The sequence below is a fragment of the Aphelocoma coerulescens genome, chromosome 8, assembly GCF_041296385.1.
Source record: "Aphelocoma coerulescens isolate FSJ_1873_10779 chromosome 8, UR_Acoe_1.0, whole genome shotgun sequence".
Lineage (NCBI taxonomy): Eukaryota > Metazoa > Chordata > Aves > Passeriformes > Corvidae > Aphelocoma > Aphelocoma coerulescens.
The window spans coordinates 32,184,126-32,196,095 of NC_091022.1; the positions used below are offsets into that span (position 1 = coordinate 32,184,126).

General features: G+C 47.4%; 1 protein-coding gene across 3 annotated transcripts; it reads left to right on the forward strand.

The window, feature by feature from the left end:
* The first annotated feature begins 766 nt into the window (after positions 1-766).
* LOC138114344 (biotin-dependent 3-methylcrotonyl-coenzyme A carboxylase beta1 subunit-like) lies at positions 767-11,674 on the forward strand. Of its 3 annotated transcripts, none has more exons than XM_069023676.1 (13): positions 767-791; positions 1,908-2,358; positions 4,278-4,474; positions 5,368-5,546; positions 6,290-6,370; positions 6,569-6,747; positions 7,420-7,612; positions 8,558-8,649; positions 8,837-8,993; positions 9,497-9,619; positions 10,018-10,160; positions 10,498-10,579; positions 11,483-11,674. In XM_069023676.1, exons 1-13 carry the CDS (start codon positions 782-784, stop codon positions 11,558-11,560), a joined length of 1,965 nt encoding a protein of 654 aa, XP_068879777.1. In that variant the 5' UTR covers positions 767-781; the 3' UTR covers positions 11,561-11,674. The 3 variants fall into 3 exon arrangements, with proteins under 3 accessions (XP_068879777.1, XP_068879778.1, XP_068879779.1); XM_069023677.1 differs by lacking the exon at positions 767-791 and adding an exon at positions 983-1,073 and having other exon boundaries at positions 11,483-11,673; XM_069023678.1 differs by lacking the exon at positions 767-791 and having other exon boundaries at positions 1,965-2,233; positions 11,483-11,670.
* Positions 11,675-11,970: the final 296 nt, after the last annotated feature.

The following is an 11,970-nucleotide window of genomic DNA, read 5'->3' on the forward strand; positions in this document are numbered from 1 at the left end:
TGGAGCCAGGCTGGCAGAGCTGGGGGTGCTCACCTGGAGAGGAGAAGGCTCCAGGGAGAGCTCAGAGCCCCTGGCAGGGCCTGAAGGGGCTCCAGGAGAGCTGGAGAGGGACTGGGGACAAGGCCTGGAGGGACAGGACACAGGGAATGGCTTCCCACTGCCAGAGGGCAGGGATGGATGGGAGATTGGGAAGGAGTTCCTGGCTGTGAGGGTGGGGAGGTCCTGGCAGTGGTGACTCCCTGGAGTGTCTGTGCTGCCCTTGAAAGATACATTTGCTCTGGCAGAGCATCTCTGTCCACTTCTCCCTGGGCTCTCCCTGGTCCAGCACAACCCTTCTCCCTATCACAGGGTTTGGGACCCTGGCACATCCCATGGAGCAGCTGAAGCTGCCCAGGGCAGCAGCCACCACCTCCCACAGCTCCACCTGCACTGAGTTTTTTCATACAAGGGAGCACAGCACTGAAGAGTGTCCTCTCTGCTGTAGCTGTAAAAGGATAAAAAATATAATTTTAAATTATTATATCTCAGCAAATTTTAATTATTACCTGTAAGATTTTTTTAATAACATATATAACTTATTTACCTACAAATTCCAGCCCATGCTGGATACTTTCACTCACTAACATATTAGTCATCACTTAATCATTGCTACCCAGCCTTATTAATATGTATAGTATGGATAAAGAGCTCCCTGGCAGGGATGCATTTTAATGAAGGCACTGAAAGGCAACACGCAGTAATTTCCAGAAGGTTGACAATAGCAAACCGAAGCAGCCCAGGGATGGGACGAGGTGTGCAAGGAAAAAAATCAAATTAGTTTTGGTATTCTAACGATAAACTTAATTTGAGAGAGGACACCTGAGGCATAGGACACACAAGGAAAGGGACACCCAGGGCACAGGACACCCGTAGTACGGCACACTCGGGACACGGGACACCGGGAGCACAGGATACACATGGCACAGGACACTAGGGACAGAGGAGACACACGGCACGGGACTCGGAGGGCACAGGACGCCGGGGGCGGGCCGCCGCGCGGAGCCGCCCCGAGAGGCAGGCGCGGACCGGACGGGGTAAGGAAGGGGCGGTGGCGAGAGGGTCCGGCCGGGCCGCGGCGGGCGCGGGGCGGGCGGGGAGCGGAGCCAGCGGGGGCCGGGGAGCTCCGGCGGAGGGGCCGCGGCCCCGCGCTCCCTGCCCGGGCTCGGGCGGCCCCGGCCGCGGCCCCGGCCGCGGCCCCGGCCCCGGCCCCGGCCCCGGCCCCGGCCCCGGCCCCGGCCCCGGCCCCGGCCCCGGCCCCGGCCCCGGCGCGCTCCGCAGGCCCCGCTGGGCCCGCCCGGCCCCGGCCTGGAGCGGGGGTGTCCCCTCCCGGCCGCCATGGCGCGGCAGGCACCGAGGGTGTCCCCTCACGGCCCCCGCGCGAAGTAGGTGTGTCTCCTCACTACCGACTGGAGTCCGAGTGTCTCCTCACGACCCCCGTGTCAAGGCGGGAAGCAGTGGTGTCCCCTCACGACCCCCGCGGGAAGACGGGAGCCGGGAGTGTCCCTTCCTGAGCCCCGTGGCGGGGCTGGAGTCAGGGTGTCCCCTCATGTCGCCTGCGGGAACAGGGATGTCCCCTCACGACCCTGCGAAAGGGCGGGAACAAGGATGTCCCCTCACGAACCCCGCGGCAAAGCGGGATCAGGAACGTCCCCTCACGACTCCGCGAAGGGACGGGAACGGAGGTGTCCCCTCACGACCGCCGTGGCACGACTGGAGTCAGGGTGTCCCCTCAGGTCCTCGGCGGGAACAGAGGATGTCCCCTGACGACCCCCATGGCAGCGCAGGGACCGGGGGTGTCCCCTCACGACCCTCGCCGAGGGAATCCACACTGTAATTCCCGTCGCTGAATGCCGTTCGTTGTCCCTCAGCTCTCGGGGCGATGTGGAGCCCGGCCCCGCTGTGCGCCCTGGGCCGGCGGCGCCCCGGCCCCTCCGCGCCGCTGCAGCCCCTGACCCGCCTGCTCCAGAGGGAGCTTCGGGAGAGACCCCCGACCCGCCTGCTCCAGAGGGAATATGGGGAACAACCCCCGACCCGCCTGCTCCAGAGGGAATATGGGGAACAACCCCCGACCCGCCTGCTCCAGAGGGAATATGGGAAAGAACCCCCGACCCGCCTGCTCCAGAGGGAATATCGGGAGCTGCCTCTGCCGAGGCAGGGCTGGGGGAGGATGCACCACCTGCCTCCCCGCCGATTTGTGAGTAATAAACCCAAATCCAGGCGGCATCCCAAAACATTCCCAGTTCTAGATGGACGTGTCCCCGCCGTGTACCGACATGTGTTTGAAGCCAATTTAAGGAACAGCGAGGCTGTGATTAGCAGGTAATAAACCAAACACTTTTAAAAGTGTTGCTGCTTGTAACATGGTGTGAGAGTCACTTATGGGCACTTATGCCCCATGGAACAACGTAGCTGCCCCTGGATCCCTGGCAGTGCCCAAGGCCAGGTTGGACATTGGGGCTTGGAGCAGCCTGGGACAGTGGGAGATGTCCCTGCCATAGCAGGGGTGGCACTGGATGGGCTTTGAGGTCTCTCCCAGCGCAAACCAGTCTGTGAAGCGTTGACTGAAATACCCAAATCGAGGTGCAAACTGTATTTAAAATAGCACTATGTGTTGTTTTGCATATATTGCCAAGAAGTACTTTTTCCAGACCTTCCTAACATTTGTTTCGTGTTGCATTTTGAATGCAAAGACGTAAATGGTGACTCACACACTCCTGACAAAGTAGGGGATGGCTGCTGCAATCCATCATGATTTACAGATAAAACAGGAAAATGTGTTTTATGTGTTTGTCCTGAAAGATCAGATGGCAAAATTGCAAAGGCCTTTGTTCAGGGGAGTGATCCACGAGCTGGAAGCAAAGCTTTGGAAAACACACTGTGCCCTCCTGTGGTGGCATTGAGGACATGATTAAAATCCTTAGCTTTGTCCTCCGCAGTTTTTCCACCCTTCACAGCGTGCGGGGAGCCGCGCTCGGATCACAGAGTCACACACAAAGTGCTGTGTGAGTCTTTGTGTCAAACAACATTTACAGTTAAAGGTAATGCATCTGGGGGAAAAACGTGTTTGAGATAAAGGAAGAACTTGGTTTAAGACCAAAACTGAGATTTGTTATTCAGTTTATTCAGTTTTTTACCTATACACAGTGCTGCCCTGACAATAGCAATGGGTAATCACTTCCTCCTTGTGACACTGCAGTGTTCCCTGCTTTTAATATATCTTCCAGGTTTAGTAATTTATTCTACTTCCCAGTTACTGATTTTTGTCAGATAAATTTGTTGCAGGAACTGACAGAGGAAGCTCTTGGCTGGATTCTTCTGTGGAGTAGTTGGAACATGGAGGTTCATGCTGAATTAGGACAGGCACATTATGATAGCCTTATTATTATATATTATATTATTTGCTTTATTAAACAGTTTCTGGATAACAAAAGTGAAATGTTCGCTTGATCTGGAAATGTGACTTTATCTTCATTTTCATACCATTTGTGTGAAAACTGGGCAATCTATTTAAGTTCAACCTGCTAAAGGGTAACTTGTAAGGAGAGTGGTTTGGGTCAGGAGGGACCTCAGAGCCCATCCAGTGCCACCCCTGCCAAGGCCAGGGACACCTCCCACTGTCCCAGGCTGCTCCAAGCCCCAGTGTCCAGCCTGGCCTTGGGCACTGCCAGGGATCCAGGGGCAGCCACAGCTGCTCTGGGCACCCTGTGCCAGGGCCTGCCCACCCTCCCAGGGAACAATTCCTTCCCAATATCCCATCCATCCCTGCCCTCTGGCACTGGGAAGCCATTCCCTGTGTCCTGGCCCTCCATGCCTTGTCCCCAGTCCCTCTCCAGCTCTCCTGGAGCCCCTTCAGGCCCTGCCAGGGGCTCTGAGCTCTCCCTGGAGCCTTCTCCTCTCCAGGTGAGCACCCCCAGCTCTGCCAGCCTGGCTCCAGAGCAGAGGGGCTCCAGCCCTGGAGCAGCTCCGGAGCCTTCTCTGGACAGGGCAGGTTGAGCTTCTCATCCACCAACACCCCAGATCTTCGCAGGACTCTCTCCATCCATTCTCCCCCAGCCTGTGTTAGTCCTTGGGATTTTCCCGGCCCAGGGGCAGGACCTGCACTTGGCCTTGTTGAGGTTCTTCCAGCCCCACCTCTCCACCTGTCCGGGTCCCTCTGGAACTCATCCCTCCCCTCCAGCGTGCGACCGCACCCCACAGCTCTTTGTTCCCATGAACCGAAACTTTGTTTTTTCCATCAGATACTCGGAACTGCTGGAGAGGGTGAAGAAAGGAGGGGGAGAAAAGGCCGTCCTGCGGCACACGCAGCGCAACAAGAAGCTGTTCGTGCGGGAGCGCCTGAGGCTGCTCCTGGATGATGGGGATTTCCTGGAGCTGTCCCCGCTGGCAGGGCTGGACATGCCCTACGGGGATGTCCCTGCTGCCGGCTGCCTCACGGGTAATGCCTGGCAATGGAATGTTGGGGGGACTGGGAAAGGAAAAGGGGAGGAAAAAGGATGCATGGAATAAGGTTAATGGGATATTTTAGTATCTTAAGTGCTATCCTAGGAGAAGTGAACGCTAGTTTTATCCAGTTCTTATTCCCAACAGGGAAGAGTTCAGCCACTGCTGCATTGTTATTCTGGGAAATCTGGGTGAAACCTTTAAAAAAATATATTTCATTTCTTCTAGATTTAGTAATTTATTCTATTTACCAGCTACTGATTTTCATCTCAATAAATGTAGGGTGACATGTCAAATCAGCTATTGCCTCTTAAAGGAGAGGGGACAAAGTTATGGTGAGAAACAGGAGCTGTGACATACATTTTGAAGGGTTTTTCAAATCGTAGACAATTGCATTTTCTATTCAAACATTGTCTCTTTAAACTGGAACAGCTCTTCAAAATGAAATTTCATTGAAATTCAATGAAATTCAATATCAGTGCAATTGCATTTCAAAGAGTGGTTCCAGTTTAAAAAGTAGCTAGAAAAACAGTATGAAAACCTTTTTTTTTTATCACTGATTGTTATATTTTTCAGTTTTATAGGGGTAATTTTTAATTGCTTCCCCTTTATCTCAAGGGTTGGGAGTCACAGTGTAATTTTTTTTGTTACATTGTCACCAGAAGCAAGTAAATTTATTTGAGGTTCTGTCTTCTGTAATTTAGATTATTTTTTACAATACTATTATTCCAGAGAAGAGGGTAGATTTCTTCCCTGTGTGATATTTTCAATTTAATTTGGAGCTTCTTGATGTAGCATTACTGAAAAAAACTCCTGAAAAAATTTGCCCCCCTTGTTTTGTCTGTTATTTTAGAGAGTCCTGATAAATATCTGTGGTACCACTTTCAGGAATTGGCAAAATCTGTGGGGTCTGGTGTGTCTTCATTGCAAGTGATGCCACTGTGAAAGGAGGAACAATTTACCCAATTGGAGTGAAAAAACAATTAAGAGCCCAGGAAATTGCCATGGAGAACAGGCTGCTGTCTGTGCACCTCGTGGACAGTGGGGGAGCCTTCCTACCCCTGCAGGTACTGCTGGCACCTCTGCAGAGCAGAAAATATCAGTATTTATTTCATCACTTGGGCTAATCTTGCATCTCCCGCCTAATCCGAGATCAGAAACTCCAGTGAGTGTGCTGAACTGCCTTTGTGTCTTTAGTAAATGAGAACATGGTGTGAGGTGTCTATTTTCACTTCACAATCCTTAAAGTATTCTGTATTTTATTGTCCTGTTTGTGCCAGTGATGCACTGAGCTCTGTGGCCTTTAAAAGTGGATTTTTTTGCAGTTCTGACTGCAAAGTAAGAATTTGAACAGGATCTTTTGCAAAATGCAGAGGTCATCCTCTCATGGAGACTGTAGTTGTTCTCTCTGCACACTGAGGGCAAGCACACAGGAAAAGTTTTTACCTGGAATTGTATCCAAAACTAAGAAGAAAGGAAAGTGCTGAAGGCATTTCATAGATAAAGTAGAACCACCACCCTTCCCTTCTCTACATTTGCAGTCAGTTTGTGTAGAATATATTGATTTCAGAAAAAATCACAAGATTTAACCTCTGCTTTCAAAGCACATGGGTATTTTGGGGGCATTTGACAATGTATAAAGGAATAAATAACTCAGTGAATGGTATATATGAAAGGTTTGGGAGTGATTATTAATGGGGACCTTCCCAGTGTCACTTTTGGTGCGTTTGGGAATGAATGGAGTGAAAGAGGAACCATCAGCTTTTGTATTTAATATTAAAAATCCCTTTTTCTATTCCCTGTCCCTCAGTCAGAGCTGTTTCCTGACAAGCTGCACGGTGGCAGGATTTTCTACAACGAGGCAATCATGTCTGCCATGGGAATCCCTCAGGTACTGTGGCATGGGGAGTGCAAGGGGGTGTGGGAAAGGCACAAATGTGTAGTAAATCTTGCTCCTGTTGGTATTTCTGTCCCTGGTTTGTTCTCCAAGCTGGGATTTAGCACCTTCTGCATTTCTGAAACAACTTTGGGCTTTGGTTTTGCCTTTCCTGTCCCCTCTCCAGCATGGCTGTGGTTTGTGTCCCCTCAGGTGGCCGTGGTGTGTGGCTCCTGTGTGGCTGGAGGTGCCTACGTGCCCACCATGGCTGAGGAATCTGTGATCATAGATAAAATTGGGACACTGTTCCTTGCTGGGCCACCCCTGGTGAAAGCTGCTACAGGGGAAGATGTCTCTCCTGAGGACCTTGGAGGAGCCAGGCTTCACTCACAGTATGTGGAATATTCTCAGAAACAGGGAGAGAGTTTGGCATGCTCGGCTTTAAAGGAATGTGGCACTGGCATTTCAGATCAGGGCTGAGAGTGGAACCTGTGGGTACACTGGTTTGCCTTCTTGGGTTCAGGGGTTTGGGTTAAATCAGTCAAATGGAAGTAAAATTAGGTTATTTGTGGGGTGAGGCAGGGACTGGACAGGTTGGATTTGGATCTCTGTTGTTCCACATGCTTTTTGACCAACTTCAGGCAAGTCATTTCCCCTGTGCCTCACAGGGAGCAGTTACAGAAGAGTGATGCTATCTCCTCTTTTCCAAGTGTTTTCCAGAATACACATAGCTAACCCAGCTATGCTACATGGAATACATTCCTGTCTTTATATCTTGGCTGCAACCACTTATTTTGAAACAATTCCTGAAGTTTGTTCTCCTGATTTCCATTTTTGATGTTGTTTGCAGCACCAGCATCATGAAAATAAATTCAAAGGTGTTTCTTTAAGAAAAGATTAACACAAGTCACAGGGAAGGACTTCAGCTCGTTCATACAGAACCAAATCACACAGTTACTTCCACAGGGCATTTGGAGAGTCTCAGCTTTTTTCCTAGGGTTTGGAATTTCTCTCAGAATTCAGAACTCATTAATTCAATGCTAATTAATGTCTCTCTCTCCTAGAGTCAGTGGCTGCACTGACCATTTTGCACCCTCAGAAGAGGAGGCCTATGAGTGCATTCGTAATGTTGTCTCCACCTTAAACTGTGAGCCAGTGCCAGAGGAGGACAGGGATCATGACAGTCCCTTGTACAGCCCTGAGGAGCTCCTGGGGCTGGCACCACTGGATTATGGCTGTACTCTTCCTGTCAAACTGGTAAGGGAACAGGGATTTCATTCCTCCATTCTTCCCTCTGATCTATCCCACAGCTCCAGGTGTTATTCTGAATTATTACCTCATCTGTTGCCAACCTGTCTTAAGCCTGCAACTAAGCAGGGTGGCAACTGTTTTGTGGGACTATAGAAAATATTTAACCTGAAATCCTGTTGGAGATAAAATAATCCCAGATTGTGCCAGTGCTGCCCATCCTTTTTCCATGCACTTTTGAGATACTTTATGTCAGCATGTCTTGCACTGTGTTGGCTGCCTTGGGAACATATACTCTGTTAATATCTGGTTTTCTCTTCCCCTGCCTTTTTGGCTTTTTCCAAGTATTCAAGATTGTGTCTTGTAAAAGAAATGGTGAAATTACTGACTGAAAAACAACACAGCTCAAAATAAACTTGTTTGAGGCTGGGACACGTGCTAACGCTTAAGCAGAGACATGCAGAGCTGCCCACACTGTTTTCATTGTGTTCTACATGAGATTTAGTCTCCAAGGATGTGAATCCAGTATCTTTTCCAGTGGTAAATCCCTGCACTTGAGGGAATTGACTGTAGAAAGCTTTGAAAGCAGCTTTTAACTGTGTTAGAAGAAAGCATGAGCCATATGAACCAAGCATTTCTTGCACAAAATCTGTGCACGCTGGGGTTTGGTTTTTGCTTTTTTACATTTTTATGCCCAGGAACAACTGTGCTTTGTAAAACTAAAATGATTTTGGAGTTGGCCTTTGTCTTAAAAATACACAGTTGGTAATTAAACCGAACACAAATTGGATGGTTTTATGGTGCATATTGAGTATTTAGCAAGTCACCCAAAGACCCTCTGTGCTCCTCTTGCATAACTCAGGTCTGCTACTATTTGAGCAGAGCATTTCTTTTAGCAGAACTCTCCTATTTGCACTTCAGTTTCTCTAGTAAAGTCTGTCTATTCCTTTGCAGATTCTGAGCCGTCTGGTGGATGGAAGCAGGTTGCAGGAATTCAAGGCTGCTTATGGAACAACATTAGTGACAGGATTTGGCCATGTGGAAGGGTATGGCTGGGAACAGTCACCATCCAAATGGATGGGCATGCATTTCTCAACAGCTTTTGTGTCCTCAGCAGGTTTTACACCATTCCAATCATCTCTAGGGTTCAAAAGGGAGAATCATGGAATTGTTAAGGTTGGAGGAAAAGACCTCTCAGATCATGGAGTCCAACTGTCCATGTTTGTTCTGTAGGCACTTGGTGGGGATAGTGGCCAACAATGGGGAGCTGGCTCACGATGCTGCTCTCAAGGGCAGCCACTTTGTCCAGCTCTGTGGCCAGAGGGGAATTCCCATCCTCTTCCTCCAAAACACTGCTCCACAGCCAGCAGGGCCTGCAAGTATCTCACAGGTATGGCAAGTGTATTAAAATATATTTCAAGCAACTTCTAGTTCTTGTAGTGCTTTTTAAAATTTATTAACTGTTAGGAAAATAATTTTTCAACCACTGAAGCTTCGTAATGTCTTTGCTAATGATTGCTAAGATTATGAATTTGCTAAGATTTAAGAACATTCTGATTTGAATTTTAAGCAGGCCTGGATGCTGATATAAAGTGATACTCTTCAGTTAGCAAGGCAGGCTGGAAAACTTGGAATTTGGAATGTTTTTGACATTGAAATACAGCTTATTGATTCCTCTGATAACTCTGCACTCCAGAAAACTGGCTATTTTTTTAAGGTGAAGGCAGTAAAGCTCAATAAGTTTTGTCCTGGGCTAGGGAGAGTAAAACATCCATTAGATTCCAGATCTGTTTCTGCAGAATTGTAAAAAAAATGAATGATTTAGAAATACAAGTTTGGAGGGAATCTAGAATAAAGTCTTAAAGGATCTAAAATAACCTATTTTCATTCCAGGCAGAGGCTCATTCCAACAGGCTGAAGGCCCAGGCTTCCATGATGGCTGCAGTTGCCTGTGCTGCTGTTCCCAAAATAACCATTGTCATTGGAGGCTGTTTTGGGAGTGACAGCTACGTCATGGTACGGGTGGCACCAGCCCAGGGCTTGGGGACACACCTGTCACACTGCTCAAGTGTCACTGCATTTCTAAAACACAGCTGGCTAACTCGAGCTCTGAACTAACATTTAAGTAAGGAGTGCAACACGATGTGTGATTGCTGAAAAGTAAACGTGGAAGAATTAAACATGGAAGTGCTGGGAATTCAAAATTCAATATTAAAATAGCACTACTGAAGGCAGTGGGGAGGGTGGTGTTTCCTAGCACAGGGTGTCTGTGCTGAGCCAGGACCTGTGTCATTAATGCTTTACAAATCCACCTGTGTTCCATTCTGCCCTGCCCTTGGCTGTGCCATCCCACAGACACCCTTTTATGATTCATCTCAGTGAGTTTGTGCCGTTCTTTGGTTTTTTTCTTGTAGTGTGGGAGATCATTCAGTCCAAACTTTCTGTTCCTCTGGCCCAATGCAAGAGTTGCTCTTGTGGATTCTCGACATTTCCCCACAGTCACAGCAGCTGGGGACTGGACAGGAGAGGAATTGGAGCTGAAACAGCTGAAGGCAAAGTAAGGACATGCAATATAAACCTTACAGGAATTTCATTGTTAGATTACCCACTTTTGTTCATCTTACAGAGCAACACATCCCAGACTAATGAAGCAAACATGAATCTACTGGAAAAATACTTTAAATTTCCGTGTAATTCTATGTCTTTCTGTTAGGATCTTCCCATTACTGCAGAATGGGCAGCTCTGTTATTTGCTGGTTTCTGATTCATTTTAACAGCAGTACTGCCCATTCTCTTCAGATGGAGGTATTTGCCTGTTTCATCTGTAGGTTTTTTTCACTGCTCTACTGCTTTTATTGTGCTTTTAAGCTTGTTCTATTCTCTGCCCTCTCCAGGCTAGAGGAAGAAAGCAGTGCCTTTTACTCCTCTTCCAGGCTCTGGGATGATGGGATCATTCTACCTCAAGACACTAGAAAGGTGGGTTTTCTTTTTATGCCATTTTATTCTCCAATCTCACAAGGGGTGATCATGACTCACTCAAGGTTGGCAGTGTGCTGTTTCCAGACCTGAGGCTGCCATTTCTCACTCCATGGAATTTATCTCTGTAATTCTCATCCTGTCTCTTCTCCATTAGTTTACCCAAAAGGTTTCTCTTGAATTCTGGTTACTTGACCACAGCATTTCCTCACTGAGCCACTCCTTTACTTTACCATAATTTGATTCTGCATCTGAATCCTATTTTTTTTCCATGTAATTACCCATATCTTCACTCTTTGAAGTTCAGGCTCCTCAAATTCCTTTTGTTTCCATCCTTTTATCCTAGGATGTTGCTTTTTGTAATTTTCTCTTCCTGCTTTTAATTTGCTGTGTACATTTGGGATGCCTCCCTGCCTTTTTATTGATTTGAAATTGGCAGACATCCCTCCCTCCATTAGGTTCTCTCTGAAAGCTGCTGCCTTTGTTCTTTTATTTTTCCTTGTTAGATTGTTTATTAGCAATAAAAATGTTCTCTGCACTTCTGAAGTTTGTTTACTTGAAGATCTCAATCTGTCCTGGTTTCAGCTGGGTTAAATCACAACACAACCCTTCTAAATATGGTACATATTTATGGAACTATGTGGATGCTAAATATTTTCATGGAGTTTATGGGAACTTTGATAGTGGGAGAGCACCAAGAAGGGTTTTTTTAGTCCTAGAGCCCTGAAATTCCCACTTTATGGGCTACACATGAAAATACGTGAGAGTTGAACTGTTTATTTTACCATGTTCAGTGTTTCACAAAAAGAAGGAATAAATAAGTGCAGAACTAGTGAGTTTTACCGTGTTTTTTGTTTGTTTGTTTGAGGCTCATTGTTTATACTGTTTTTTGTTTCTAATTAGGTGATTGCCCAGTGCTTGGAGATCATGGAACAGAAGAAGTCCCAGGCTGTGTCTCCCTATCCCATCATCAGGATGTAACTGCAGCCCTCTCAAACCAGAACCCTCTGTCAGAACTCTGAGTGTAAAGATTTTCTAATTCTTTGATACCATTAATAAAAATGTTGAACAATTGAAGACAAACAAGAATCCCAGATTTTAAATCTACTAGCAGGAAATTTTTATTTTCAACTGTAGCCTCTTTTAACATCAGCTGAAAGTTTATTTTGGGAGAAGGAAGGATTAAACTGAACATCTGTAGCACTCTAAGGAAGCAAAGTCAGCCCAAGGCGTAACAATTGCTTGATTTTTTCATGTCCATGTTTTAACATGAAATCCAGAAATCAAGGAACTGCACTTGGACAAAAGAAAGGGAAAAGGGCAAACACACAAGGGAAGGTGTGCAGTTTGCAGCCTTAGTGAAGAACAAAACTCTACCTTGCCACCCACTT

What these genes read in the sequence shown, in the direction of transcription:
- LOC138114344 (XM_069023676.1), top strand. An exon ending in TGCTGCCGGCTGCCTCACGG is followed by an intron (nt 4,475 to 5,367) that starts GTAATGCCTGGC and finishes TACCACTTTCAG; the next exon opens with GAATTGGCAAAATCTGTGGG. An exon ending in GGAGCCAGGCTTCACTCACA is followed by an intron (nt 6,748 to 7,419) that starts GTATGTGGAATA and finishes TCTCTCTCCTAG; the next exon opens with AGTCAGTGGCTGCACTGACC.